Source organism: Lutra lutra, chromosome 17 (assembly GCF_902655055.1).
Source record: "Lutra lutra chromosome 17, mLutLut1.2, whole genome shotgun sequence".
Lineage (NCBI taxonomy): Eukaryota > Metazoa > Chordata > Mammalia > Carnivora > Mustelidae > Lutra > Lutra lutra.
Window position 1 is genome coordinate 45,631,589 of NC_062294.1, and position 26,601 is coordinate 45,658,189.

The window sequence follows — 26,601 nt, forward strand, 5'->3', positions numbered from 1 at the left end:
AGACGCGTTATAACCCACTGAGCCACCCAAGTGCCCCACTTTTAAGATTTTTTTTTTTTTTTTTTTTTTTTTTTTAATATAAAAGCCTGATGGGGGGATGCCTGCGTGGCTCAGTCGGTTAAGCAACTGCCTCCGGCTCAGGTCATGGTCCCTGGGTCTTAGGATCGAGACCCGCATCGGGCTTCCTGCTCAACTGAGGGCCTGCTTCTCCCTCCGCCTCTACTGCTCCCCCTGCTCCTGCTCGCACACCCTCTCTCTCAAATAAATCTTTAATTAATTAAAAGCTTGATGGGGGTCAGAGGACGAGTGAGGGCTGCCAGAACAATCGGTAGAAACTCCTTGAAGGCCTTCCCATCACAAACTCTCATCCCCGGCGCCCTTAGCCCTCCAGGCCCGTGGCGCCAGGGTGTTGATGTCGCTTTCGCCGCGCTGCCAAGTTACAGGCGCTGCTAAGTCACTAGCGCTGCTTGGGAAGCGCGTTACCGTGGAGACAGGCGCACGAGGCGGGCAGGTCCCGGCAAAGGCGGAAATCGGTTGCGGAAGTTTGGGCGGCCATTTTGAAACCGGGCAGGAGGGGCGGGCCGCGACGGTTGACCGGTTTCAACTAAGTGACTGGTACCGCGGGGCGGGGGAGAAGAGGGAGGTGCCTGGGTCCACCCCAGGGAGGGATGCGGGGGGCGGGGGGCGGAGAGAAGGGGAGGGAGGAGGGGGAGGCGAGAAGGGAGAGGCAAGAGAAGGGGAGGGGTGGGGAAGGACCGAGCAAAGGAGGGGAGGGGCGGAGAAAGAGCGGGGCCACGCGCAGGGAGAGGCTAAGAGAAGAAGCGAGGAGATGAGTAGGGGCGGGGCTACAGGAGGCTGTACGTGGAGCCGGTAGGGGTCCGGGGTATGGAAAAGGGTCGTGAAAGGGGAGAGTGGGGCCAAAAGGTGTCGCGGTCCGGGGGAAAGGTGAGGATCGAGAAGGCGCTGACCGACAAGATAGCGCCCGCGTGGAACGAGAAAAAGGTGCAGGGCGAGGAGAAGGCGCGGGGCGAGGGGAAAGCCAGTGGCGAGGAGAGATCCCGAGGCAAAGTGAGGTTATCTAAGGAGAATGGGCGTGGTTCCACGAGGGGGCGAGGTGAGGGGCAGGCTCGAGAAGAACAGCTCTCCAAAGACCCGGGGAATAGGCGGATGGACAAGGGGCGGGTCGAAGAACAAGGACCAAGCCCGGAACGGGGGCGGGGCAAGGAAGGGAAGCCGACCGAGGAGCTTGCTCCGGGCGAGAAACAGGGGCGGAGACAGGGAAAGGGGCGGGGCGTGGAGAAAGTCTGGGCTCCGGAACCCGAGAAGGGGGAGGTTAGATACAGGACCCGGTACCAGGGCAGGGCCCGGGCCAGGAGAAAGGGGAGATGCGAAGAGAAGTGGGGGGACGGGACAAGAAGTGGGGGCGGAGCCAGGTGCACGTGCAAGTGCCAGTGCACGACCAGAGAGAATAGCAGGCCTGGGGGAAATAGGTGGGGCACAGTCAAAGCCAGAAACAGAATCGGAGACCCGGTGAAGAGTAGGGGCGGGATGCAGAGCAGAGGCGGAGCAAAGACCAAGTATGGGGCCAGGTTAAGGTGTGAGGCGAGGAGGCGGGGCGAAACTAGGAGCAGGGGCGTGTCCAGGAGCAACAGTAGAGGAGGGACCTGGAGTAAAACTAGAGGCGGGATTCAGAATAGGAGCAGGTGCAGCGTCTGGGTCAAGGGCGAAATCTGGAGCAGAAGCGGAACCAGGAGCAAGAGCAGGGCGGGGGCCAGAAGCAAGAGCGGGGGCGGGGCCAGGAGCAAGTGCAGGGGCGGGGCCAGGAGCAAGAGCGGGGGCAGAGCCAGCAAGTGCAGGGGCGGGGCCAGGAGCAAGAGCAAGGGCAAGAGCAAGAGCAAAGGTGGAGCCAGAAGTCTGAGTAGAGGTGGGGCCAGGAGCAGGGGTTGGGCGACGCGCCGAAACTTGGTAGGCTATCTGAAGGTGGCTCCCGGGCGCAGTCTGGCTGGCAGGTGTTGACCCCCTCTCCAGGTTCGAGTCACGTTGCACGCTGCCCCGCGATGTACCCTGTTGGCCCTGCGTGGCCGAGACTCCGAATTCTGCGGGCGCTGTGGGCACTACTGGCGGTACTATTGGCATCGTGGAGGCTGTGGGCGTTCCAGGATATCCAGGAGTGCACCTGGCAGGTTGTCCTGAACAAGTTCGAGACGGTAGGCAAGAATGGCATGAGCGACCGTTTCTTCCATCAACAGCCCGTGGCGACACTGGACAGTGTGTTCAGCCCGCTGGTGGATGCACCCACCGACCAGGGAGAGGTGAGGGGACCGGGGTCAGGTGAACGGGAGAGCTCATAGATCTGCACCCCACTGGGCTCTGGACATTTGCCCAACCTTTTCTTGCAGAAATACCTGAGCTTCCCATACTACCTAAAGATCAACTACTCCTGCAATGGAGAGGTGAGTGAGTGCAGCAGGAGTGAGCTCATTCTGTGTGGCCCTCAGTTTCCCCAGTCGCTCACATTTTAATAGCGGTGACACCACCAGATCTTGGGGACCCTAAGGATACAAGAAGATTCCCAGTATCTCACCAGTCACATAGTAGGTGCTCAAGCAAGCTTTTTTCTTTCTTTCTTTCTTTTTTTTTTTTTTTTTTTTGCCATTAAAAATTGAGATGGGGTGCCTGGGTGGTGCAGTGGGTTGATCATCAGACTCTTGGTTTTGCATTGGAACGTGAGTCCCACCTCTGCTCCACTCTCAGGGCGGAGTCGGCTTGGGGCTCTTCCTCCCTCTCCCTCTATCCCTCCCCTCTCCCGCCTCTGTCTCACTCTCTTTTCTCTCTAAAATAAATAGATAGATCTTTTTAAAAGATTGAGATGTAACTCACATATCATAAAATTCACCATTTAAAGTATACAGTTTGATACTTTTTAGTATATTAACAAAGTTGTGCACTCATTACCACTAATCACCACATTCATTACCCTCAAAAGAAACCCAGTACCCCCATCCTTCAGCCTCTGGAGACCACTGATCTACTTTCTGTTCCTATGAATTTATTTATTCCGGACATTTCATTATAAATGGAGTTCGTTGTCCAATAGGCAGCCTTTTGTGTCTGCTTTCTTTCGCTTGGCACATTTTCAAGGCTCGCCTATGCCGTAGCGTGTATCAGTGTTTCCCTTTTACTGGCTGATTAATATTTAATTGTAAGGATGTGCTACATTTTGTTTAGCCATGCACCAATTGATGGACATTTGGGTCATTTCCACTTTGTTGGCTATTATGAACAATGTTGTTACAAATGTGCGTACAGGTTTTTCTGTGGACACGTGTTTTCAGTTCTCTTAGGGAAATGCCTACAAATGGAATTGCTGGGTCTAACATTAACTCTGTCGCACTTCTGAGGAACTGCCTGATTGCTCTCCAGAGCAGCTGCACCATTTCCCATGCCCATCAGCCATGTCTGAGGGAGGGACCCCTTTCTCTGTATCTTCACCGATTGTTCATCTCCTGATGATGGCTGAAAGATGTGGGTGCGAGGTGGTATCTATCTCATTGTGGTTTTGAGTTACATTTCCCTCATGACTCCTGATGCTGACCATGTGCTCACAAGTAACTTATCTATCTTCTTTGGAGAGATATCTACTCAACTCCTTTGCCAAATTGGGTTGTCTCTTTATTGTTGCCCTGTTAAGCTTTCCTTATAGCAGATGGATGATTTGTAAATATTTTGTCACATTCTGTGGGTTCTTTTTTTAAAGATTTTATTTATTTATTTATTTGACAGACAGAAATCACAAGTAGGCAGAGAGGCAGGCAGAGAGAGAGAGAGGGGAAAGCAGGCTCCCTGCTGAGCAGAGAGCCTGATGTGGGGATTGATCCCAGGACGCTGGGATCATGACCTGAGCTGAAGGTAGAGGCTTAACCCACTGGGCCACCCAGGTGCCCCTCTGGGTATAATTGTCTTCCATTGCTCTATATGTCTGCCTATATGACAGTATCACATAATCTTGATTCCTATGGGTTTGCAGTAAGTTTTCCAATCAGGAAGTTTGAGTTCTCCAACTTTGTTGTTCTTTTCTAAGATTGTTTTGGCTTAGGTGAGCTTTTGGAGGACAGTAGAGTGTTGTGGTCTAGAACTGAAGATCTGGAGGCAGCCAACCTGGGTTTGAATCTGCCATTGACCGACATTTACTTGGAGGAAGTTGGCATGATAGTTGATACTTCAGGCTCTGAAGCTAAGCTGCCTGGGTTCAAATCCCAGCTATGCTACATAGTAACTGTGTGCTCTCTGGGAAATTTCTTAAGGCTTCTCTATCAAAGTTTTCTCATCCTTAACAAGGATTCAATAGTAATCATACCCACTTCCCAAAATGATTAAGTATGTTCGAAGCACTTAGCACAGTGTCTGGTCATAGAAAGAGCTCAGTGAATGGTAGCAAGAAGTTTATAGAGTGTGACCCCAGGCAGAGACTTTTACCCCATGAACCTTCTCTTCTTATCCGTAAAAGTGTGATAATAAAACCTTTATCTGGCCATTCAACACCTATAATGAGTCAGATCCTTTTTTTTTTTTTTTTTAACACAACGTGGGTGATATAATAATTAACAGCATGGCTAGGTTTTTCTTATGGATTCAGGCCATCAGGGATGCAATCAGCAAGTAAACACATAAAGTAATTTCTGAAGAGTAATCAGTGCAAAGAAGAAAATAAAATGTGATATGTTAGAAAAGAAGGTGTTATGGGATGGTTGGGGAAGGTCTCTGAAGAGGCTTGAGCAGAGACCTGAGTGATGAAAAGGGACAATGAAGGAGACTGGGAGGAAACACCCCAGGCCAGGGGAGAGGCTAGCACGAGGAGCACGATGGTGCTGAGGTAGGACCGGGGGTGCTGTGTCCGAGGAGCCCTGAGGGAAGGCACAGTGGGAGGGGACAGGGCAGGGAGGTGACCCCAGGCAGAGTGAGGACACGGTCCCTGTTCTGAGTGAGATGGAGGCACGAGGAGGTTCTGAGCAAAGGCATGCCTAATCTGACTCAGGTGTTCCCGAGCTTCCTCCTGCTGGGCGGGGGCAGGGTGTGGGGGCAGGGTGGGGACAGGGAGACAGTGAGGAGGCTGGCCGGTGCTCTAGGCAGGAGTTGAGAGTGGACAGGACCGGGGCCACTGTTGCTCCAGTGGGAGAGGCCCTGCTGCCTTGTGGTTGAAAAACCCAAGGGGCGCCTGGGTGGCTCTGTCGGTTAAGCATCTGACTCTTGGTCTCAGCTCAGGACTTGATCTCAGGGTTTTGAATTCAAGCCCCATGTTGGGCTCCATGCTGGGCATGGAGCCTACTTAAAAAAAAAAAAAAAGAAAGAAAGAAAGAAAGAGAAAGATCCAGAAGTAAGGCTGGGACAGGTGCAGTTGGCTGAGCTGATGAAAGCCTGTGCAAAGGTGGTTGGACCCATTATTTTTTAAAAAGATTTTATTTGAGACACGCGTGTACACGTGCGCGCGCGCGCACACACACACACACACACACACACACACGAGTCAAAGGTGGAGAGAGGGAGACTCCCCGCTGAGCAGGGAGCCTGATGTGGAGCTCTGTAGCAGGACCCTGACCTCAGGATCATGACCTGAGCTGAAGGCAGAGGCTCAACTGACTGAGTCACCCAGGCCCTGCTGTTGAACCCATTAAATCTCTCTCCCTGGTCCCACAGCTTATTCCCCACCCAAGAAGGCTGCTTGAATACAGCCTTCTCGTGAAGATGCCTCTAAGACTTTGCTTATGCTGTTCCATACACCTGGCACACCCTTCTCCTTCCCTCCTCCTCCACTGTAAGCCCGGCCTTCCTTTCTCCCCCGACCAGCCAGGACCCTGGAATTTCTGGGAGGCTGTCCCTGGCTATCTCTTCTCACTCCTTCCCTGTTGCTTTCTGTGTAATTGTCCTATCCCACCGTCACCCACAGGCTCCGGCTCCAAAACCTGGCTATCCTCTGACGGGGTGGGGTTGGCGGACAGTCAGATTTCTGCAGGGAGGGTAGAAGCTTCAAGAGTGGGACTGGGGACCCAGAAGTGAGGAACAGGCTACCAGCAGCTCTAGGTGCCAGGTTCATTCCTACCTGCCCATGTTTGCTTTTCCCTTAGCTGCCATTCCCTGTGCATTCCCTCTGTCCAAATTCTGTCTGAAGACAGTGGCTCTGGCCTTACCCCCTCCTGGGACTCACTTCACAGCCCCTAGCCCTTCTGCCTGTCTCCTCGCCTGGCCTGTCCCCACCCCAGCCCCAAGCCTAGACCATGTTCTCTCACCTAGTCTGAGAAGATAGGCTGCAAAGATGGGCTCAAGGCAGGGGTACCCAGAGCCTCTCTTAAGTAAACACCTGTGGGGCCATCTTGCCTTCAGTCCTCCGAGGCCCAGGTCCGCAAGGGCCACCTGACGGGGCTGAAGCCCGTGGTGCTGGTGACCTTCCAGTCCCCAGTCAATTTCCATCACTGGAAGATAGAACACCTGCAGATCCAGATGGAGGCAGCCCCCTTCCGCAGCGAAGGTGGGCCTGGGGGGCCACCTGGAGGGACCACAGCCTGGCCAGGGTGTGGGGAGCTTGCTGGGGGCCTCCGTGGGGTCCATGACCTAGAGGGGGAGGCTGACATCCTCAGAGGAGCCCGTGGCCTGGTGGGGTTGTGGGAGTTTGGGTGGGGGCAGTGGGGCCTATGACCTGGAAGGGGCTACAGGGAGACCTCAGCAGGGTCCATGGCCTAGAGAGGGGTCCTAGAGGGAGGAGGTACGGGGAGGTGCAGGGAGATCCCCGTGGCCTGTGGCCTAGAGGCGTCCTCGGGGGGGCCTCAGTAGCCTCAGCGTCCACTGCCCCCCCGCAGAGCAGTGCACCGCAGAGCAGGTGTGTGTCATGAGCTGGTACACGCCCATGCCCATCAAGAACGGCAGCGTGCTCATGCGCGTGGATGTCAGCAGCAACGGCCTGGGGCCCTTCATTCCCATGAAAAGGTGCCTTTTCCCAAGTCCGGGGCAGGGGGGCAGACTCTGGGAGGGACTTCCTAATCTCCAGATCCCCCAAGAAGCCAGGATGAGAGCAAAAGGAGGGACTGGGGTGGGGAGGTGATTGGGAGCTATGGCAGGAGCCGCGGAAACCCGAACCCTCGCTCTGCTTGTCCGCACCTGCTGCCAGGTTTCAGGTGAACATCAACGGCTTCCTGCAGACACAGCAGGACAACACCCTCCACTTCACTGTGGGAAATGAGGTGAGGGGCCCAGACAGCAGAGAAACATGGTAGAAAATGTGGGTAAAAACCAGGGGGCTGGGGCCCCAGTTACTTCCCAGACAAGCGGCAGACCCCATCCCCCATTACCTTTTGCGCCAGGCCCCAGGGTAAGCGCTGTACTAGGTGTGCAGCCACGTTCCGTCTTCACAGTGACCCTATGTGGGAAGGCGCTCTCACAAACCCATTTTCAGGAGGAGAAAACAGAGGCCCCTAAGGGGCGGAGCCATTTGCCCCCAGTTTCTCAGCACTTACACAAAGTATGCCTGTGCACTGTGCATTCAGCAGGCACTTAACCGAGCACACAGTGTGGCACCATGGGAACACGCCAGGGAGCCCACAGACACAGAGCCAATATGCTAGTGGCAGAGACAGACACCGCACAATAAACATGAAATCAAGTAAATTCCAGAGTAGGTGAAGGAGGGTAAGTGCTCTGGAGAGATTCCAGGGTGAAGGGGGTTGGGTCTGTGCAGGAAAGGATTGCACAGTTAATGGGGTGGTCAGGAAAGGCATAATGAGAAGGTGGACGTTTGAGTAAAGTCTGGGAGGAGGAGAGGAGGGAAGCATGTGGATACTAGGGAAGAGCATTTCATACACAGGGAACAGCCAGGGCAAAGCCTCAGAGGTGAGAGGGTGCTCAGTGAGTCTGGGAAGCAGGGAGGAGGTCCCCGTGGCTGGGCAAGGGTGAGCCAGGAGGAGAGCGACGGTGGGTGGGGTCAGAGAGGTGACAGGGACAAATCAAATGTGGCCTCGTGGGTCAGGTGAGGACTTTGGTTTTTTACCCCGAATGAGATGGTGCCATGGGAGGGAAGGGGAGTGTTGAGCAGCACCCCCTCCATCCCCACTTGCCCCCACCGCCAGATCTTCGATCTCATACCCCGGTACTTCATGAACGTCCCGTCGAGGCCCCTGTGGTACACTGTGGACCAGGCACCGGTGCTCATCCTGGGGGGCATCCCTGAAGAGAAGTCCGTCCTGCTGACTGACACCAGCTTCAAGGACTCCTTTCTTGTGGAGGTGAGTGGGGCGCAGCCGGCAGTGGGCGACCCAGGGCTTCCTGGAGGGGGCTGTGCCTCAGCCTCTAAAATAAGGCGGTACCTGGCTCTGTGGAAAGACTCTCTAAAGACATAGCAGCTCCCACGAGAGGCAGATAGAGGGAACGGGAAGACGTAACACCGCAAGCCAGACGCCGTGGCTTCAGATCCGGGTTCAGCCACCACCTGGCCCTGTGACCCTGGACCAAGTCATTTCTCCTACCCAGGCCTCAGAGTCCCCATCTGTCCCATCAGGAAAATACAAATAATCTTTATATTCACCTCATAGAATCCTCGTGAGGTGGGTATAAGTTAACATCAGTCAGGCATAGAATGAGCACTTTACGAAAACACCACCACAAGGCCATCGTGATACCCAGCAAAATTAGATAGAACCCATTCATATCATCTAACATGGCCAGTGTCAGTTTTCCCCAATTATCTAAAAATGTCTTAAATTTTTTGTGTGGGGGAGCACCTGGGTAGCTCAGTCATTAAGCCTCTGCCTTCGGCTCCAGTCATGATCCCAGGATCCTGGGATCGAGCCCCGCATCCTGCTCCTTGCTCGGCGGGGAGCCTGCTTCGCCCTCTTCCCTGCTTGTTATCTCTCTTCCTCTCTTTCAAAGACATAAATGAAATCTTATAAAATTTGTAAAAAATTAAAAGAAAATTTTTTGTTGGAATGTAGTTGACCACGATGTGACATTGGTATCAGAGGCACAATATGGTGACTCAGCAAGCTTGTATGTTGTGCTGAGCTCACCACAAGGCTCCCGTCTGCCCCATACGACGCTGTTGCCGTATCACGGGCTGTGTTCCCTGAGCCGTACCTTTCATTCCCTCGGCTCATTCATTCCCTAACTGGAAGCCTGGATCTCCCACTCCCCTTCGCCCATTTTGCCCGTCCTCCAACCCCTCGCCTCTGGCAACCATCCGTTCATTCTCTGTATTTATGAGTCCGATTCTGCTTTTTGTTTGTTCGTTTGTTTATTCACTTTTTTTGTTTGTTTTGTTTTGTTTTAGATTCCACATATAAGTGAAATCATATGGTATTTGTCTTTTTCTAACTTATTTCATTAGCATAACACCCTCTAGGTCCATCCATGTTGTTGCAAATGCCAAGATCTCATTTTTTGTGGCTCAGTAAAATTCCATTGTGTGTGTAAACCACATCTTCCTTATCCATTCATCGATGGATACTTGGGTTGCTTCCATATCTTGGCTATTGTGAACAATGCTACAGTAAACGTAGGGGTGCGTATATCTTTTCAAATTAGTGTTTTCATATTCTTTGGGGAAATACCGGGTAGTGAAATGACTGGATCATATGGTAATTCTACTTTTAATTTTTTATGTATTTTTAAAATGTATTTTATATTTGACAGGCAGAGATCACCAGTAGGCAGAGAGGCAGGCAGAGAGAGAGGAAGGGAAGCAGGCTCCCTGCTGAGCAGAGATCCTGATGCAGGGCTTGATCCCAGGACCCTGAGACCATGACCTCAGACGAAGGCAGAGGCTTAACCCACTGAGCCACCCAGGCACCCCTAATTTTTTTAATAAAGATTTTATTTATTTATTTGACAGAGATCACAAGTAGGCAGAGAGACAGGTGGGGGTTGCCGGGGGAACAGGCTTCCTGCTGAGCAGGGAGCCCAATGCGGGGCTCGATTCCAGGACCCTGAGATCATGACCTGAGCCGAAGGCAGAGGCTTAATGAACCCACTGAGCCACCCAGGCGCCCCTCTACTTTTAATTTTTGGAGGAACTTCCATACTGTTTTCCACAAACTGTTTCCACATACTGTTTTTCCACTGCACCAGTGTGTATTCCCACCACGAGTGCACAAGGGTTCCTTTTAATTTTTTTAATTTTTTTAATTTTTAAGTAATCTCTACACCCAACATGGGGCTCGAGCTCACAACCCCGAGGTCAAGAGTTGCATGCTCTACTGACTGAGCCAGCCAGGTGCCCCAGAGGGTTCTTTTTCCTCCACATCCTCCCCAACACTTGTTGGTTCCTGTGTTGCTGACATTAGGATTCTGACGGGTGTGAGGTGGTATCTCCTTGTGGTTTTGATTTGCATTTTCCTGATGAAGAGTGATTTGGAGCCTCTGTTCATGGGTCTGTGAGCCACTGTGCGTCTTCTGAAAAATGTCTTTTAAAGTTGGTTTGAATCAAGATCGACACATTGCATTTGGTTAAGTCTCTTCATACTCTTCTCACCTGTAAGTCTGCCCCCCTGTGCCACGTCCTTTGCCTCATCTACCGCCTTTTCTCAGGCACGTGGAGAAACCAGGCCTTTTGTCCTATAGAGCTGAGCCGGTTGCTTCTTCATGGAACCACTTAACTTGTTCCTCGGACCCTACGTGGTAGTCAGCTCGGGCTGCTGTAACCAAATACCACAGACTGTGTGTCTGAAACAAAAATGTATAGTCTCACAGTTCTGGACAAGTCCAAGATCAAGGTGTCAGGAGGGTCGGTTCATGGGGAGCCTCTCCTCAGCCTTGCAAGCACCTTCTCACCGTGTGCTCACCAGCAGGGAGAGGGAGATCGCTGGGGTCTCTTTCTCCTCTCATAAGGACTCCAGTCCCATGGGATCAGGGCCCCTCTTTATGACCTCAGTGGACCTTAATTATCTCCTTAGTGGCAGGGTTAGGGATTCAACATATGAATTGGGGTGGGGGACACAGTTCCGGGGATAACACCCCATAGAGTTATTGCCTATAAACTGATACTGAGCTCTAGAAGATTGCTTCCATCTAGATTCTTTTATTCAAGAGTCCTCCCTTGATGGTGCTTTCCCGCGGTTAGTCTGTGACATCGCCTGTGTTAGCGATTGGCCCGTGGGTTCAGATAGTGGCAGCCTGACAGCCAGTTGTGTCCCAGGTAATATAGGGTGGCTGGGCCAAGCATGAGACCTTTGGGATCTGACTGTGGTCTGGGGGAACTGAGATTGCTATGCACCGTTGAGTATGTTACACACTGCCAAACTCAAGGGAGCACGCCTAGTCCCAGTTGCCTCTGGCTTGGGTCACCTGCATCCCGGGCCCATGCTGGGGAAGTGTGGCCACAAGGTCCTACTTCATGGTGCACGGGGAGGGTGCCCTGGGGGTGCCTGTGTCCATCCTGAGCAGGTGCCTCCCTGCTAGGCTGGATGTGGGGGCTGAAGCTAAGGTGAAGCCGCACCTCACTGACTCTGCTCCCCTGCAGTTGAACATTGACAGTTGCTGGGTAGGCTCCTTCTACTGCCCTCAGGCCATTTTTACGGCTACCATCTATGACGCCATTGCCACCGAAAGCACTCTCTTCATCCGGCAGAACCAGCTGGTCTACTATTTTACAGGCACCTACCTTACCCTCCATGAAAGCAACCACGGCAGTGGTGAGGGGCCCTGGCATCTCGGGGAAGGGGTCCTGCCTGGAGGAGCCCAGGGAGGGCACCCCAGTGAACCCACCCACTAGCTTTTCCATGGGTGGGGAGGGGGGTGTTGGAGGGACTTTCCAAGGTCCTTGATCATCACTACCTACCCTGCATGGCCTTCCCCTACCCTCTGTATGTGGGGGGAAGGCTTGCCTCTGGACCTATGAATCAGCAGACGGGAGAGGAAGGTGTGAGAGGGAATGGAGGGAGCACAGAGAGAGAGACAGACAGAAAGGCATGTGTGCATGCACACACACACATACACACACACACACTCACACAGTATCAGAAAGACAGGGGAAGACATGCATAGCAAAGGAGAAATTTGGAAGGTGGGACAGAGGCATGGAGAGTCAGAGAGAAAGGCAGAGAGAAAGTGGGGTGAGCAGTTGGAGACGAAAAGCCACGAAGGAGACTGATCTCGGAGGAAAAAGAAAATTTTGATTCAAGCTTATCTTTTAAATGTTACCCAGATCCTCCTGGTCCTTGGCTTCCCACCCCTTCCACTATATAAACGAGAGCTATCATTTTATAGGGTCCCAGAAACTTGTATTATAACCTACATTTCATTAGGGCTTATTCCCAACAGCTTTGTTTTTGTCCCTTTCTTACTTAGGACATTTGCCAGTAGGAGGAACCAACTAAAAATGGACATAAATCAAAGAAAGGGTGTTTATGGGCTTAGATAGATGAAAAACCTAGGAGCATTCGGTTTCAGGTACAATTGGATCCAGTGGGGCTCACTGGAGCTTAGACAGGTCCCTCTGGGCTTTTATCCTCTCAGAGGCCCAGGGAAAAGCATCTCTTTGTTAGCAGGTGTAAGCTTGGGACTGTCTCAGATTGGTCCAGCTTGGTCACATGCCTAGTTGAACCCGCTGCTCTGGCCAGGGGAATACAAGGTGGGGTTAGCCCAATCTGTAGCTCACGGACAGAGTAGGAGCAAGGGAGATTTTCCCAAAGGCAGCTGGGCCCTATGCCAGGGGGCCCCTCAGACCCCACACTGAATAGCCATCAAGGCCATGGAAATGTGGATGGGGGTCAGGTCCCAGGTCTATAGACCCAGGTCTGAGGTTCTATGCTGGCCCCCACAGGGAGCTGGGTTCGTGTCCTGGCCAACGAGTGCATCAAGAGCCTGTGCCCAGTGCATTTCCATAGCAATGGCTCAGAGTACGTCATGGCCCTCACCTCTGGCAAGCGGGAAGGCTATGTTCACTTTGGGACCATCACAGGTAAGGACGGGGGCCTCTGGCAGTCCAAGAGACCCCTCCATACCCGTGTGCCTCTGAGAATTCCAACTGCTGGCCCTCATGCCTCACCAGGTGCCTTCAGGAGGGGCCCCAGGCTGGAGGTTGTTCCTGTGAGTGGGGACGGGTTTATGCATTTTATAGAAGTAGGGCTCCAGTGTGTTGTATATCTTTCATGATATGCTTGGTTTCAAAGGGAAGAAGCCTAATTCAAAAAGTCATTTAGGCATATTTGTGGATTTGATAAATGAGAAGACTGGAGTCCCACTTCAGGCATGGCTGGATCCAGGGGCCCACAGGGTATATCATTAGGACTCTGTCTATCTCTTGGCAAGGTAGTGTAGTATAGTGATTATAGTAGAGAGAGAGATTGCTTGAACACACCCAATCCAGGTTACCTGTGGCTTTGGACAGGTGACTTAACCTCTCTTTTTGGTCTCATTTTCCTCATTTGCAAAATGGGGTTAATGATAAACTAGTAGCTGACTCTTTGGCTTGATATAAAGATTAAGTAAGTTGGGCTAGGTAAAGGTCTTAGGACAGTGCTAGGGACACAGTGGATGCTCTAAAAAGGTTTATTATGAACCCTGAGGTTTGGCTTCATTTGCAGGTAGATACTCCTCTGGGTGTTGAAGATGGTCCAGGAAGTTGGGGGGCTCACATCTCCCACCAGTTCAAGTCACCCCAAAAAGATGAAAGCAGCCTCTCCCATTAGCTCTAGCATGAACCCAGGGTACACTCTGATGGGCCCATTCTGGGTCAGTGCCCAGATCTAAGCCAATTACTATGACCAGAGAAGGACCCACGATGGTAGGCCAGGTGTGAGTGACTATCAGGTTGGGGGTGAGACTCGCCCCCTGAAGTCCCATGACTCAGGGGGCAGGAGGCATGGGCACCACACCTGGTTGATTGGAGACCTGGCTTGGTGGGATGCCAGATGGACTGGGAAGGGCCTGAGCGTGGACCTGCTGTGCTCCGCAGATGGCCACGTGTCCTTCCAGGTGCTGCCCAAGCATCGGTCTGTGTGCGAAGGGATACAAGGTACCTAGCTCCCGGAGGGGTCTTTGGCGGGCGGGATCAAGAGCTTGGGAGAGCAGGGAAAGTTGGGAGTGGTCATGGGAAGGAACAGTGGTGTCTTGGGAGGCATGGAGAGTCACAGGGATAGGTGTGACAGTTACAAGAGACCCTGGAGAGGGGTGGATCCAGGGCTGCTCTGGACCTCACCCTTCCTGTCCAGTTTTCAACTGCTCCATAACCTGGGCCGTATTCATTGCTGGTGACTACATTCTCCTGATGCTGGTGGAGATCCAAGACCCCACCACCAGAAGTTATTTCCAGGTGGTCAGCTATGACTTGGGTAATTGGGATGCTGGGGGGGGGGGCGCTGAGTGGGAAGGGGCAGGAGCCTAGATTATGAACTTTGTGCCTGTCTGGTGGGATCTGTACTAAGCAGACAGGGGGAGGGAAATATTGTTCACATCACTCCTGGGTAAGAGGTAGTGGTGGAGAATGGGCTTGGTGGGGTGGAGAAACAGAAGAAAAAATATGCCTGGAACAGAGGGGGAATGGGGAAGGAGGGAGATGGGAGAGGTGAGCAGAAGCCAAATCTGGAAGGGCCTTGTAGCTCACAATAAGGATATTGTATTGTATTTTATTTTACCTGAAGAGAATAGGGCTGCCTTGTACAGTTGTATAGGCTGTGGACTGTACTCTCCAGCCAAGAAGTCAGAGGAGGCAAGTCTTGTGCCCTAACATATTCACATAAAGAAACCCTAAGGGCCAACAGGCCCAAATGAGAAGCCACTGGAGGGAAAATTTTTTTGGAGGGCTTGGGAAGGTGGTGACTTGCCCAGTTTCAGATTTTGAAAGCTCAGAGCCTCAGAAGATTTTACTGTGTTCTCTCCGGCTATAGTCAGTGATAACCTGGTGATCCTCTACACCATCCCGGAATTCATCCCTGATGGTAGGAAGAGAAGGCAGAGGGGGGCCTCAGAGGTGGATGAGGGCCAGGAGGGGCCCAGAGGACCATTCCCTCACTGCTGTGTCCACTCTGCCCCTGTCCTGGCCAGCTCGAGGCCTGGAGTTTCTGATGATCCTAGGAACAGAGTCTTACACCAACTTCACGATGGTACCCAAGGGCATGTTCTACAACCCGTATAACAACCTGCTGTTCATCTGGGGCAACTTCCTCCTACAGAGGTATGGCACGGGGCCTATGCTACCTCTCCTGGGCCCATCAGGGTGGGGACCCTTTCTGAAGTCATCAGATTTGCAGAGCTTGCACATTTCCAGAAGTTATGAGAATTGTGATGAGAAAACACAGGCCACGGTGATCAGGGGTAGGATGGGGAAGCTGAGATTTTAAAGCTCTGGGAGAACTTTTTTTTTTAAGTGATTTTTTTTTTTTAAAGGTATTTATTTATTTGACAGAGACACAGCGAGAGAAGGAACACAAGCAGGGGGAGTGGGAGAGGGAGAAGCAGGCTTCCCACTGAGCAGGGATCCCGGTGCGGGGCTCCATCCCAGGACCCTGGGATCATGACCCAAGCTGAAGGCAGATGCTTAATGACTGAGCCCCCAAGAGTCTCTGGGAGGCCTTTCTTAAATGAAACCCAGTGTAAGGATCCAACCTATGCAAAGGGCATTGTCGGAGGAGAGGTCAGGACACTCTGCACCCCTCATGAACTTAGGGGCCCCTGGGACTGCTTCGTGGACTGTTGGCAAAGTGCTGCGTTGGCCACATGCTCCTGTCTGGAGGTGACAGGTCACCCAGGCTTCCTGGTATGTTTTTACCAGGCTAGCAGAGAGCTGAGTAAATGGGTCTTGGGTCCTGTTAGGCCCAGAGCTGGGGGAAGCAGATACCCTGCAGGAACCTTGCCTGGGTGTCCCTCGCTCCCATCTCTGCCCTTGCAGCTACAACAATGAAAACTTCATCTACCTTGCGGATTTCCCCAAGGATCAGTCCATTAAGTACCTGGTCAACTCGTTCCATGGAGAAACAGCTATTGTCACAGAGACGGAGGAGGTGGGCTGCCTGCTCCTCTCCCCAAACCCCAGGGGTCTCCCCTTCTTCCCCTGTCAGGGTAAAGGGGTTCAGAGAAGGAAACACCCTCAGGGATCCCAGAGAAGGGCAGCGGAAGCTCCATTTATAGCTGAGAACCCTGCAACTCAAAGAGAAAGTCATTTCCCCCCCTTGTCTTTCACCAGAGTGAAAGACTCAGTCATGACCTGATTTCCAGAGCACGTGGTTCACTTCATAACACTGAGCACTTACTGTATACTTGACCCATCGCTGGGGGTACAGTGGTGACTGAGTCAGCCCTGGACCTTGTCCTCACAGGGTACCAGTCCTACAACAGTTCAGAGTAGCTGGGGCTGCAGGGAGAAAGACAGTACCTAGGGAACTTCAGAAATGGGGTGCTGCTGAATTTCTAGTTCAGTGTGTGTGTGTGTATATAAGTGTGGCATCAGGGAGGGCTTCATAGAGGAGGCCACATGGAGGAGGGGTTTCGAGAAATCCTCCAGGCTGAGCCTCAGAAGGGGCTAAAGTCTAGAGTCAAATGTGTGGTGGGGTGGGCATCAGTGCAGAGACGGGAAACTGAGGCCAAGGGGAGGGTGAGAACTCCGGAGAGTGCAGAGTGAGAAGAAGACAGGGCTCGCCCCTGGGAACCGTGGAGGGGTGTACCTATTAGGGATGCTTTAGTTTCATGTAATAACCACTCAAGCTGACTGGAACACACAAAACATTTATGGTGGCGAGCTGGGGCTGGAAGCAGAGGTGGTCGGGCTCTGGGGAGGAGAGATGGCGTCATAGAGAGAAGGTGTGTGAGCTCACCTGGCACTGGTTGGGAGTGAGCTCTCCAGCCTCACCCTCAAGGAATGGGGCCATCACACTGGGTAAAGGGAGAGGTGGGTCAGAGGTCCCCGTGGCGCATGTGCGCACACACACACACACATCCGGCTGTCAAACCCCCAGATCTGGTACCTCCTGGAGGGCAGCTACCGGATGTACAGGCTATTCCCATCCAAAGCCTGGGAGGTGCATGTCAGCCTACAGGTGATGCAACAGTCCTCTTTCTACACCCGCATTGAGACCATGGTCACCCTCTTCTACGAAGACCACCAACTGTACCAGGTGCCTGTGGCGGGGGTAGGGTTGGGAGGGTCACAGGGAGGCTGCCTGAGCGCAGCTTACCGGGGCCTGCCCCCGCCCCTCCGCAGCTGGTGTATCTCATGAATGGTGGGCAGGGCCGGCTTGTCAAGAGGCTTGTGCCTGTGGAGCAGCTCCTGATGTACCAGCAGCCGGGCAGTCACTACCTCTTGGAGCGACGGGGGTGAGATCCCGGGCCACAGTGGTAGTCAGGGGGCCTAGGTGCTGCCCACATGAACCACCTGTTCTTGGAGGGAGAGCGAGTCATCCCCAAGGACAACCTCAGGACTGTGGTGGGGCAGCTTAGGGCCCCTAAAAGCTCAGAGGAGGGGCCAGATGGAGACGGGAAGGTGGGTGCAATCAGGAAGAGCTTCAAAGAGGAAGAGGTGCAGGAGCCTCTGTGGGCTGAAGGGGGAGGAGGGATTAGCCAGGTGAAAAGATGAACGGTTCTGGCCAGGGGGAGCCACATGTGCAAAGGCCTTGAGAAGGAAAGGAGATTGGGTGTTCAAGACTGAAAGAAAGGTACAGCGCAGACAGAGTGCCGCGCTGGAGGCAGGGTGGACAAGGGGAGCCTGGTGATGGTAGGGAGGAACTTGGACTTCATCCTGAGGGTGTTGGGGAGCCACGAAGGGACTAAGAGAAGGGGTTCCATGGCCAGATGTTACTGCGTTCAATAATGATCCTTCTGGTCACCTGCGGAAGCGCCTGGGGTTGGGGGGCAGCTGGGAGAGGGAGCAGGGAGAAAGGGGAGGTGGGAGAAGGCGTAAGAAGTTGGTTTGGGGGGTGGGTGTCTAGGATGAGGTCCAGAACTCCGGTCTGAGGGACCCAGGGACGTTCAGGAGAAATTGTCCAGGGGCACCAGGGGCTGAGGCTGAGGAGGAAGGTCAGGGCTGCACTAGATTTGGAGAGTCAGCAGCGCAGAGGTGGGAGGAAGACCTGGCGGGTGGGGGTAGGTCCGTGGTGCGCCAGGCGCGGAAGAGTCAGCCTCCGTGTCCACCCCCCTCCCAACTTCGCCCGCCCAGGAACCACCTGATGCTGTCCTTCACCAACTTCTGCCCCTTCACCGTGATGCGCTTGCGCGACCTGCCCGACCCGCAGATCTACACTCGCCAGGAGCGCTACCGGGCACACCCGCCCCGCGTGCTGGAGCCCTCGGGCTTCCACGACCAGAACTCGCTCGCCGTCTACCAGGGCCTCGTCTACTACCTGCTTTTTCTGCACTCCAAGTACCACAAGGTGGGCGCTTGGCGGGGGCCGGGTCTGATCTGGGACTGAGGAGGCCTAGAAAGCAAGGCCCAAGTACCTCGAGACCCCCCGTAGAGGGTGAAACTGAGCGGAGCCGCCTGGGAGAGTGTGAAGCTAAAGAGGGGGCCGGGGGAGCGGACGTTTGGAGAGATGGCTTTGGGAGGGTGGCTGTTGAGCTGGAAGCAGGGCTCGGGGACGGGCCAGGGTCTGGTAGCTTTGGGTTAGGGGCTGGGCACGCCACCTGCCTGGGGCCGCCTCCGCACCCCCTCCCACAACTCCCCCACCCCAGCCCCCAGCTCATGGTGCCGGCAATCCCCACAGCCTTACGCGGACCCGGTGCACGACTCCACCTGGCGCTGGTGGAAGAACAAGAAAGTGGACCAGGTGCGTGGAGAGAGGTGGGGGTCGGGGGAGCGGCAGCGTCAGGACACCCCTCCCGGTCCCCGCTTCGGCTCTGACTGCCCCGCATCCCATCCGCCAGGATTACTACTTCTATCTGGCTAGCAACTTGCAGAGCGCGAGTAACGTGTACATTGACATGGCCAGCTATGAGAAGATCTACGACCTCAAGGCCGAGCACGAGCTGCCCGAGAGCATCTACCTGGACAAGGGCACCAGCTACGGCTTCTCCATCTTCGTGACCGTCCGCGGACACTCGTTAGAGTTCCAGCCCGAGCGCGGTCTGTGGGCGACGCTGGAGCTGAGTCCCCGGGGCTGGGCGGGGGGCTGCGGCCTGGGAATTGTCTGCGACGCCAGGGGGCGGGGTCTGGGGGCGGGGCAGCGTCCCGGGCGCGCGGCCCTAACCCCTCCCTGTGCTTGTAGTGCTCACCACCTTAGAGCTGCGCAGCAAAGTGGATCTGGGCGTGGTGCTGGCCGATGCAGACTGCATCGAGGTGGTGGTAAACCAGAAGGTCCTCATTAATCGCAACTCGGTGCTTTTCTGGGTGAGATAAAGCGGAGAGGGGGTGTCGAGGTGGAGGCGGAGCTCCCGGGGCTGGGCACCGTTCGAACTGTCCCAGGGGTCCTCAGGCAGGTCTGTTGACGCCTTCATTTCTGCCTCCAACCCCAGGTTACGCTCCATGATAAAAGGTCTTGCTTTGATCAGGGCCTTAGTGGACATCACCTCATGAAGACCTCCGTGTTGGTCAAGGTTCCGTCCAAGCCTGGAGGGGAGGGGACGCAGGAGGAGGGGAAAGACTGAACCCACGGGGCCCACCACCATCACCTGCTTCGACCCACAGGTGGTGGGCGCGGTTGGGCACTGCTTCCAGAACACACATCGGGGACTCCACATGCAAGTATTGGACCTCGGGGTATCGGGAGTAGTGGGAGGTAGGGGAAGGAGGGGATTGGGTTGAGTCTCATCGGAGCTGGTTCTAAGTGCTCCCCCTGGAAATCTCACTAGTGCCTTCCTAATTCCTTTTCGCTCATTCACCCACCGATCCACCCACTCACTCCTTTCATCCATTCATGTTTGCAGAAAGGGCTGCCTTTGTGGTTGCATACATTGCACTCAGGCTTGTATGTTCCTTCTAATATTTTTCTGCATGGGAGTAAAGCCTCTGCGACACAGGCCTTTTTGTTCCCAGCCGGCCCAAAGGAAGTCACGTGGGCCAGCTGGGCCCTTCTTTCACATGTTGCTCTTCATTTGCCCTCACACGTGCTTTGTTCACTCCAGTGGGTCCTTTGTTCTTTGCTTGCTTACCCATGTAATACCCCTTTTGCACAGAGGAAGACACTGAAACTCAGAGAGGTGCAGACATCTGCTCAGAGTAACCCAAGGAGCTAATAAGTAGTAAAGGAGGGACCTGACCGAGGTGCCTTGTTCTCACCCCCTTCCTTGGCTACTCATTTGCAGACAGACCCTGCTGTCCTTCCTCCTGGCTTGGTATGACCCAGGACAGTAAAAGAAAAAAAAAGGGGGGGGTTGTAATAGCCCCCAAAGCCTTGTGGGGAGGAGGAGAGCAGGAAGGAGTGTCTGACTCAGCATCCAATAAGTATTTCCTGCTGGCCTTGGTGATAGGCAGTATTTTCCTCTTTATGATAGCCCCAGAAGGTCAAAGTTAATATCCTTATTTTTGACCCAAATAGTCTAATCTGCAACACCCTGTTACAGCAAAAGGTTGGGAACAACCTCAATATGGGTAATAAGGGAGTGGTTAAACACATTTCGGTCCATCCATGCAACGGAAGACTGCAGTTGTAAAAAAGGGGAAAAAAGATCTCCACATACAGATGTGGAATAGTCTCCAAAGTGTATTTTATTTTGTTTTTAAGATTTATTTATTTAAGAGAGAGAGCAAGCGAGCGCATGAATAGGCGGCAGGGGGGCAGAGAGAGAAACTCAAGCAGACTCCACACTGAGCGTGGAGCCTGATGCAGGACTTAATCCCATGTCCCCGAGATGAGACCTGAGCTGAAACTGAGAGTCAGGTGCTTAACTGACTGCACTGCTCAGACACCACCAAAGCATATTTTATCCTAAAGGGAAGAAAACTGGGTACAGAAGAGTATGTATAGGGGCGCCTGGGTGGCTCAGTGGGTTAAAGCCTCTGCCTTCAGTTCAAGTCATGGTCCCAGGGTCCTGGGATCGAGCCCCGCATTGGGCTCTCTGTTCCGCAGGGAGCCTGTTTCCTCCCCTCTCTCTCTGCCAGCCTCTCTGCCTACTTGTGATCTCTCTCTCAAATAAATAAAATCTTTTTAAAAAAGTATGTATAAAACATTAGCAGGAAGGAGACTGAGAACATATATTCATGTTGGATTTCATTTGCATGAAGAAACTGGGAAAATAAGTAAGAAAGTCCTTATGGTAGATTGCTGCCCTGAGACGGAGGAGAGGCAGGACATTCGGGGAATGGGAATGGAAGGGAAACTTGTCACCGTGTGTGTCTGTGTGTGTGTGCGCCCACATGCACACGCCCAGAGGAAAGTGGAGAGAGATGAGATGAAGTAAGGGGGCAGATCACATGAAGCCTAGTGGGCCACGCTGCCCCAGGAGCTGAGGAGGGACTCAGGCTTTCCCAGGCTGGATGCAGGGGACAGACTGGGGGGAAGGGCAGGAACAGGGAGACCAGGGAGGACAAGGTTGGGCAAGACAAGGGGTGGGGTGGGGGAGCACAAAAAATTTGAGGAGGTTAGGGAGAGAATGGCTCTGTTTTGAAGTCTAGAGACAACAGGATGTCAAGATGTGGCTGTGGGTGTGAGAGAGAGAGAGAGGTTTCTAGGATGAGGCTTTTAGCCTGGACGTGGAGGGATGAGGGTGCCATGAACCAATCTGAGATGCCCTTTGGACCTCCCAGTGAGTGAGCGGCTGACAGGTGTAAAATCTTGGGCCCAGGCCTAGCACAGGGAGTGCTTAATCTATGGCCACCAACCCCTGTCCCCATTCACCGCTGGGGCCGTCCCACAGTCTCTGGATGTCCGTGTCCCTTTGACAAATGAAAACTTTGGACCCTACCCCTGAAGTGGGCAAGAGGCTGTTCATTTTGAAGACCGTGTCATGGGAATTCCCTAACCTCTGACCCCCATTCCAGCTTCACTTTTCCTTCTATAACCCAGGCTCCTCCCTGATCTATTATTTGAGAATTCAGGCCCAACCTGAGCCCTGTGCAGTCCGATAACAGTAGGTGTTAGTGATGTGTCTTTTCCCGGAGGCAGCTGGAGCCAAACTCTCAGCTCCAATTCCAGCTCTATCCACTTCAGGTGTGGCTTTAGATAATTAACAGATGAGGCGGGCACCTGGGTGGCTCAGTGGGTTAAAGCCTCTGCCTTTGGCTCAGGTCATAATTCCAGGTTCCTGGGATGGAGCCCCGCATCTGGCTCTGCTCCCCTGGGAGTCTGCTTCCCCCCCTTTCTCTCTGCCTGCCTCTCTGCCCATTTGTGATCTCTGTCAAATAAATAAATAAAATCTTTAAAAAATAGATAATTAACAGATGGCTTGACCTCCCTGTGCTTTACTCTTGCCATCTGGCATGGAGATGTGAATAGTCTCTACCATACAAGGCTTGTTTTTTGTTTTTTCGTTTTTTTTGAGGGTTAAATTTGAGTTTGAAGCACTTAGAACATCACCCAGTGCCTTGCACACAGTAAGAACGACATAAATGCTTTGCAGTTTTAGAGTATTGTTTTAATGCCAATAATTATACAGCAGGTGGTCGGGTGAGTCTGGCCGGAAGTGGCGGGGTGTGTGGGAGGAGGCATGTCTGCCCCCGCCCCGCCCCCCAGTGCAAGGCTTTTCTCCTCCCACTTAGGGCAACTTGATGATTCCATTGCTCATTGGCTGTCCCCCAGGCAAGCGCCTGGCTTTCGACATCACCTACACGGTGGAGTACAACCGCCTGCAGAACAAACACTACTTTGACTGCGTGCACGTTGACCCCGAGATGCCCTGCTTCCTCTTCCGTGATAGTGCGTGTCCAGCCCCTTGCCCCATTCGTTCGCGGTCCTCTGTCCCCACCACTGCCCACTCACTTCCTCACTGACCCTCTGCTCCTCCCCCTTGGTCTTCTCATCTCTCCTTCCTCTCCTCTCCATCCTCCATCCTTGGCCCTTCTGGGGCCAAGCTTATTCTCCTCCTGGCCTCCCTCCAACCCCACAGCCTTCTACCCTTTCTTCTTGATCCAAGACTTGGTGACAGGAGAGTCCGGCAGTTTTCAGGGCAGGTAAAGACGTGGCCAAGCCAGGGACTGATGGGAGTTGGGGGTGGGGATGGGAGTGGGTGGTAGAGGTGATGCTGGACTCTGGACTCTGAAGCCAGTCCACGTGCACCTCTGCACTTGGCAGCTACGTGTTCAAGGTGGTAGGCGGTGGGCCCACGATGGACACTGTCATTGAATACAGCGAGGAGGAGATTTACCGCTTCAACAGCCCCTTGGACAAGTAATGTTTGTGGGACCCCGCCCACAGTCTGCCCTCTTTCCTCGCAAGGCTTCTCTTGCTTCCCAGCCACAGACCTCACCCTGGCTGCAGGCACCACTCACCTGGCATCTCAAGGCTCCTAGGAGGGCAAAAATGCTTGCCCCGCCCTCCTAAGTCTCCCCCTGCCCCTTCCCTCCTCTGCTCATACGGCTGGCCTCTCTCTACACCTGCAGCAGTGGGACCCCCCACCCTGCCCCTGTCCCGCACCCCACTGAGGTTACATGGTCCTGTACAGAACTAACAGCCTCATCTGGACCACCAAGAACACAACGACCACGAAGGACTTGGCCTTCAACATCATGACCCACCAGAGCTTGGGCATCGAGTGAGTGCATGGCCTGATGGCTGGTCCCTTTATCCCCCACCTGTCCACATGGTCTGTCTGGGCTGTTGTCCCTTCTATCTCTGGGAGACCTCTTGATTTTCAAGCCAGACTGACTGCCTTCGTGTCCTTCAAATGGGGTGACTCTTTGTCTGCAGGGCTGGTCCCACTTCCTCTTTCTTCAGGCCTTAGTTCAGATGTCCCTTCATCCAGGGAGAATTTTCTGCCATTCTAAATGGGACATTGGTTCCCATGTCCTCCTGTGCTTTGCCCCTTCTAACCCTCACCTCTCTGCTTGTACCTCCCCCATCCCAACCTGCCCCTCTGGGCTGTCCCTCTCTCTTGTGGGGTCTATTTCCCTTATAGGTCCAGGTCCTGATAGACTAAACATAGTATTTGTTGAATGAGACAATGAAGGAATTCATTCATTCATGGTAGGCATTTATTGACATTTGAATGGAGGTCATGATGAATGAATAAAACAATGGAGGAACAAATTAATATACAGAGGCTCGATAACTGTTTTTGATTCAGTGAAAGTAAGAAAATGATACCATGAGCAAATGAAGGAAGTGAATGAATGAATGGAGCAACCAACTTGCACCAAGTCAGTAGTCAACCTAACTTACTGAATAAATGAATAAAGGAAAGCATAAACAAATGGAGATATGACTTTGTACCTAGCAGGTACTCAAGGTATATTTGTGGGATGAAGGAATGAAGGCAGCAAGGAATAAATGAAGAGTTGGGACATGATAGATACACACTCTGTAATCTAGAGGATTGCACTGTAATGGAGGAATTGACAGATGGCGATGTTAAGGCCGTCTTAACATCACTGAATGAGTGAACAGCCTGTCACATGGTAGACATGGAGTCAGCCTTACTAGATGAATGAATGAACGAGGGAATCAGGGGAAGGGGTAAGATTACATCTCGTTGGTGCTCACCTAGAGTTGGTGGGCTGGAAGGAGGGATCAGAGGTTGGCACGTGCTAGGCAGGATCTGTAGCACGTTGCCTGAACTTGGGTCCCCAGGTGGCTGTGTCTGGAGAACTCCCCCTGCCATGACACCATTCCCCACAGCATCTTCGCCCCCGAGTTCTTCTTTAAGGTGTTGGTGAGCAACAGGTGAGCCAGGCATGTGGCCAAGGTAGAGTTGGGGCTTCCTATGGGTGCCCAACCCCTCCCCCAATGCTGAACCCCATCCCTCCCTTCAAGAGGTGTGGACAAGAGCACATACTGTGACCACCAGCTCATCTTCCTGTTGCATATCCATGGCCTCCCACTCAGTGCCAAGCGGGCCCTCTTTATCCTCATGGTGAGTGGCTGCCTGGGAGCTGCGCTGTTAGGAGAATGGGGCTCGGGCTGCCCCCACCCCATGTCTGTCATGTGGTGTCTGCAGGTGTCATTCATTGTGTTTATCGGCCTGGTGACCCTCTACATCATCTTTTGCCTCCTGCTGACCCCAATGGTGAAGGCCTGCAACATCCTCCGCTGGAAGATCAACAACATCATCACGTCAGAGTCCTACTACACCTACAAGTCCTCTTCTAGAATCTTCAGCGGGACATCTGGGACCAAATCCAGGGCCAGCTCCAGCGTCAGCTCCAAAGTGGTGGAGGGGAACCAGGAGGTCCCTGAGGAACCCTCGGAGAAGCAGTCTATTACCTGAGCCCCTTGCCTGCCTCAACCCCAACCTGTGTGCTCCCCTCACTTCCGGGACCATATTGGAAATCCAATTATCACCCATCCCAGGCTTTTTTGGTTTTGTTTTGCTTCGATTTTCACTTCTCCTTCAGACCTAAATCCTCATATCAGAACCAGCTGTGGGCCCTTGTAAGGGCTCATGTTCAGTTAGTTTGTACCACACAGCCCTATAGGTCATTAAAATCAAAATCCTTCTGTGCCATCTGGTAAATAGCATCTTCTCTGTGTGCCTGCCAACCCCACCCCTCCCTGGGCTGCCCCCAACCTCCCCACAGTCCAGCAAAGTCTTCCATGACCCAGACCCATCGCTGTGGCCTACAGTACATTCTGATTGTTCGGTGCCCAGGTTTAGTACCAATCATTAAATATTTTGAATTTCAATACCTATCTAGTGTCTAGCTTAAGGAAGGGACTCTGGAGAGGTTAGGATTTTTGTTTTAGTTGCAAGTAGCAAAAATTTCGCTTAAATGGCCTACATAGAAATGGTAATTTATGGGCTTTAATATAGGCTTCAGGTATAGTTTGATCCAGAAGTCGTCAATGTCTGTAGGGTTCTGCTCCATTTCCCTGTAGCTTTTCCTGACCTTCCCTCCTCTTAGTGTAGTCTCTAATCTCAGGCCAGCCCTCTTTACAGTCTGAGGTCCACATATATTATTGTCCAGAGAAAGAAGGGGCTGGAGTCCAACATTCCCAAGAAAGTCCTATCAGTCACTCTGATTGGATGGGGATGGGTCCTGAGCTCACCATTTTACTACTCACCCTGCTGGAAGTTAAAGCCAATTGAGCCCACCCCTGGAGCTGAGGACAGTCCTACCCTAATCTCTTGATTATGTGTGAGGAAGGACAGTTCTCGTAAGGAAAATGTGCTGTCAAGAAGGGAAGAGACTGAAAGGCAAAAACAAAAAACAAACCCTGCCCCAACAAAAAGGTCCACGGCTCTGCCATGCAGACTGAGGGATGAAGCGGTTGTCCTTGAGATGAACACCAGGGAGAAGAAGGTTTTGGGGACAGACTGAGGCCTTCGGGGTCATGGCATTTATGGCAGTTCAGGTCTGAGAGACTTCTGGAGGAGGTCATCCAAGAGGCTGCAGGGATGTCAGATCTGGGGCTCAGGAGGAAGGTTGGGGATGGTCAAGCCGTATGGCACCATAGTCCCCAGTAAAGACCCATCAACAATATTAACTGCATTGAGGCAAATAAGGAAAATGTGATAATATCCTGTTTTGTCCTGTCTTAGTTCGTTCAGGTTGCTATAACAGAATACTATAAACTGGGTGGCTTACAAACAACAAATTTATTTCTCACT

General features: G+C 53.0%; 2 protein-coding genes across 5 annotated transcripts; both read left to right on the top strand.

Moving 5' to 3' along the window:
- Positions 1-556: 556 nt before the first annotated feature.
- On the top strand, positions 557-25,651 carry CATSPERG (cation channel sperm associated auxiliary subunit gamma). Of its 3 annotated transcripts, none has more exons than XM_047711631.1 (29): positions 557-615; positions 2,029-2,312; positions 2,400-2,453; positions 6,379-6,523; positions 6,852-6,978; positions 7,160-7,232; positions 8,115-8,270; positions 11,498-11,669; positions 12,800-12,937; positions 13,934-13,993; positions 14,190-14,309; positions 14,865-14,915; positions 15,022-15,151; positions 15,866-15,977; positions 16,929-17,087; positions 17,174-17,286; positions 18,125-18,338; positions 18,669-18,731; positions 18,829-19,027; positions 19,170-19,291; positions 19,417-19,497; positions 19,589-19,645; positions 22,598-22,754; positions 22,945-23,008; positions 23,130-23,225; positions 23,500-23,589; positions 24,624-24,716; positions 24,807-24,906; positions 24,991-25,651. In XM_047711631.1, exons 2-29 carry the CDS (start codon positions 2,058-2,060, stop codon positions 25,258-25,260), a joined length of 3,471 nt encoding a protein of 1,156 aa, XP_047567587.1. In that variant the 5' UTR covers positions 557-615; positions 2,029-2,057; the 3' UTR covers positions 25,261-25,651. The 3 variants fall into 3 exon arrangements, with proteins under 3 accessions (XP_047567587.1, XP_047567586.1, XP_047567588.1); XM_047711630.1 differs by lacking the exon at positions 557-615 and adding an exon at positions 703-857; XM_047711632.1 differs by lacking the exons at positions 557-615; positions 6,379-6,523; positions 6,852-6,978 and having other exon boundaries at positions 2,230-2,312; positions 24,991-25,650.
- On the top strand, positions 850-2,059 carry LOC125089428 (serine/arginine-rich splicing factor 4-like). Of its 2 annotated transcripts, none has more exons than XM_047711633.1 (2): positions 850-1,832; positions 1,866-2,059. In XM_047711633.1, exons 1-2 carry the CDS (start codon positions 886-888, stop codon positions 2,014-2,016), a joined length of 1,098 nt encoding a protein of 365 aa, XP_047567589.1. In that variant the 5' UTR covers positions 850-885; the 3' UTR covers positions 2,017-2,059. The 2 variants fall into 2 exon arrangements, with proteins under 2 accessions (XP_047567589.1, XP_047567590.1); XM_047711634.1 differs by having other exon boundaries at positions 850-1,805; positions 1,869-2,059.
- Positions 25,652-26,601: the final 950 nt, after the last annotated feature.

Coding starts and splice junctions, on each gene's coding strand:
- CATSPERG (XM_047711630.1), top strand. CDS start 830: ATGAGTAGGGGCGGGGCTACAGGAGGCT. Junction 15,152..15,865: donor GGCAACTTCCTCCTACAGAG/GTATGGCACGGG, acceptor CTGCCCTTGCAG/CTACAACAATGAAAACTTCA. Junction 18,732..18,828: donor AGAACAAGAAAGTGGACCAG/GTGCGTGGAGAG, acceptor CCCATCCGCCAG/GATTACTACTTCTATCTGGC.
- LOC125089428 (XM_047711633.1), top strand. CDS start 886: ATGGAAAAGGGTCGTGAAAGGGGAGAGTGGGGCCAAAAGGTGTCGCGG. Junction 1,833..1,865: donor GGCGGGGCCAGGAGCAAGAG/CGGGGGCAGAGC, acceptor CAGGGGCGGGGC/CAGGAGCAAGAGCAAGGGCA.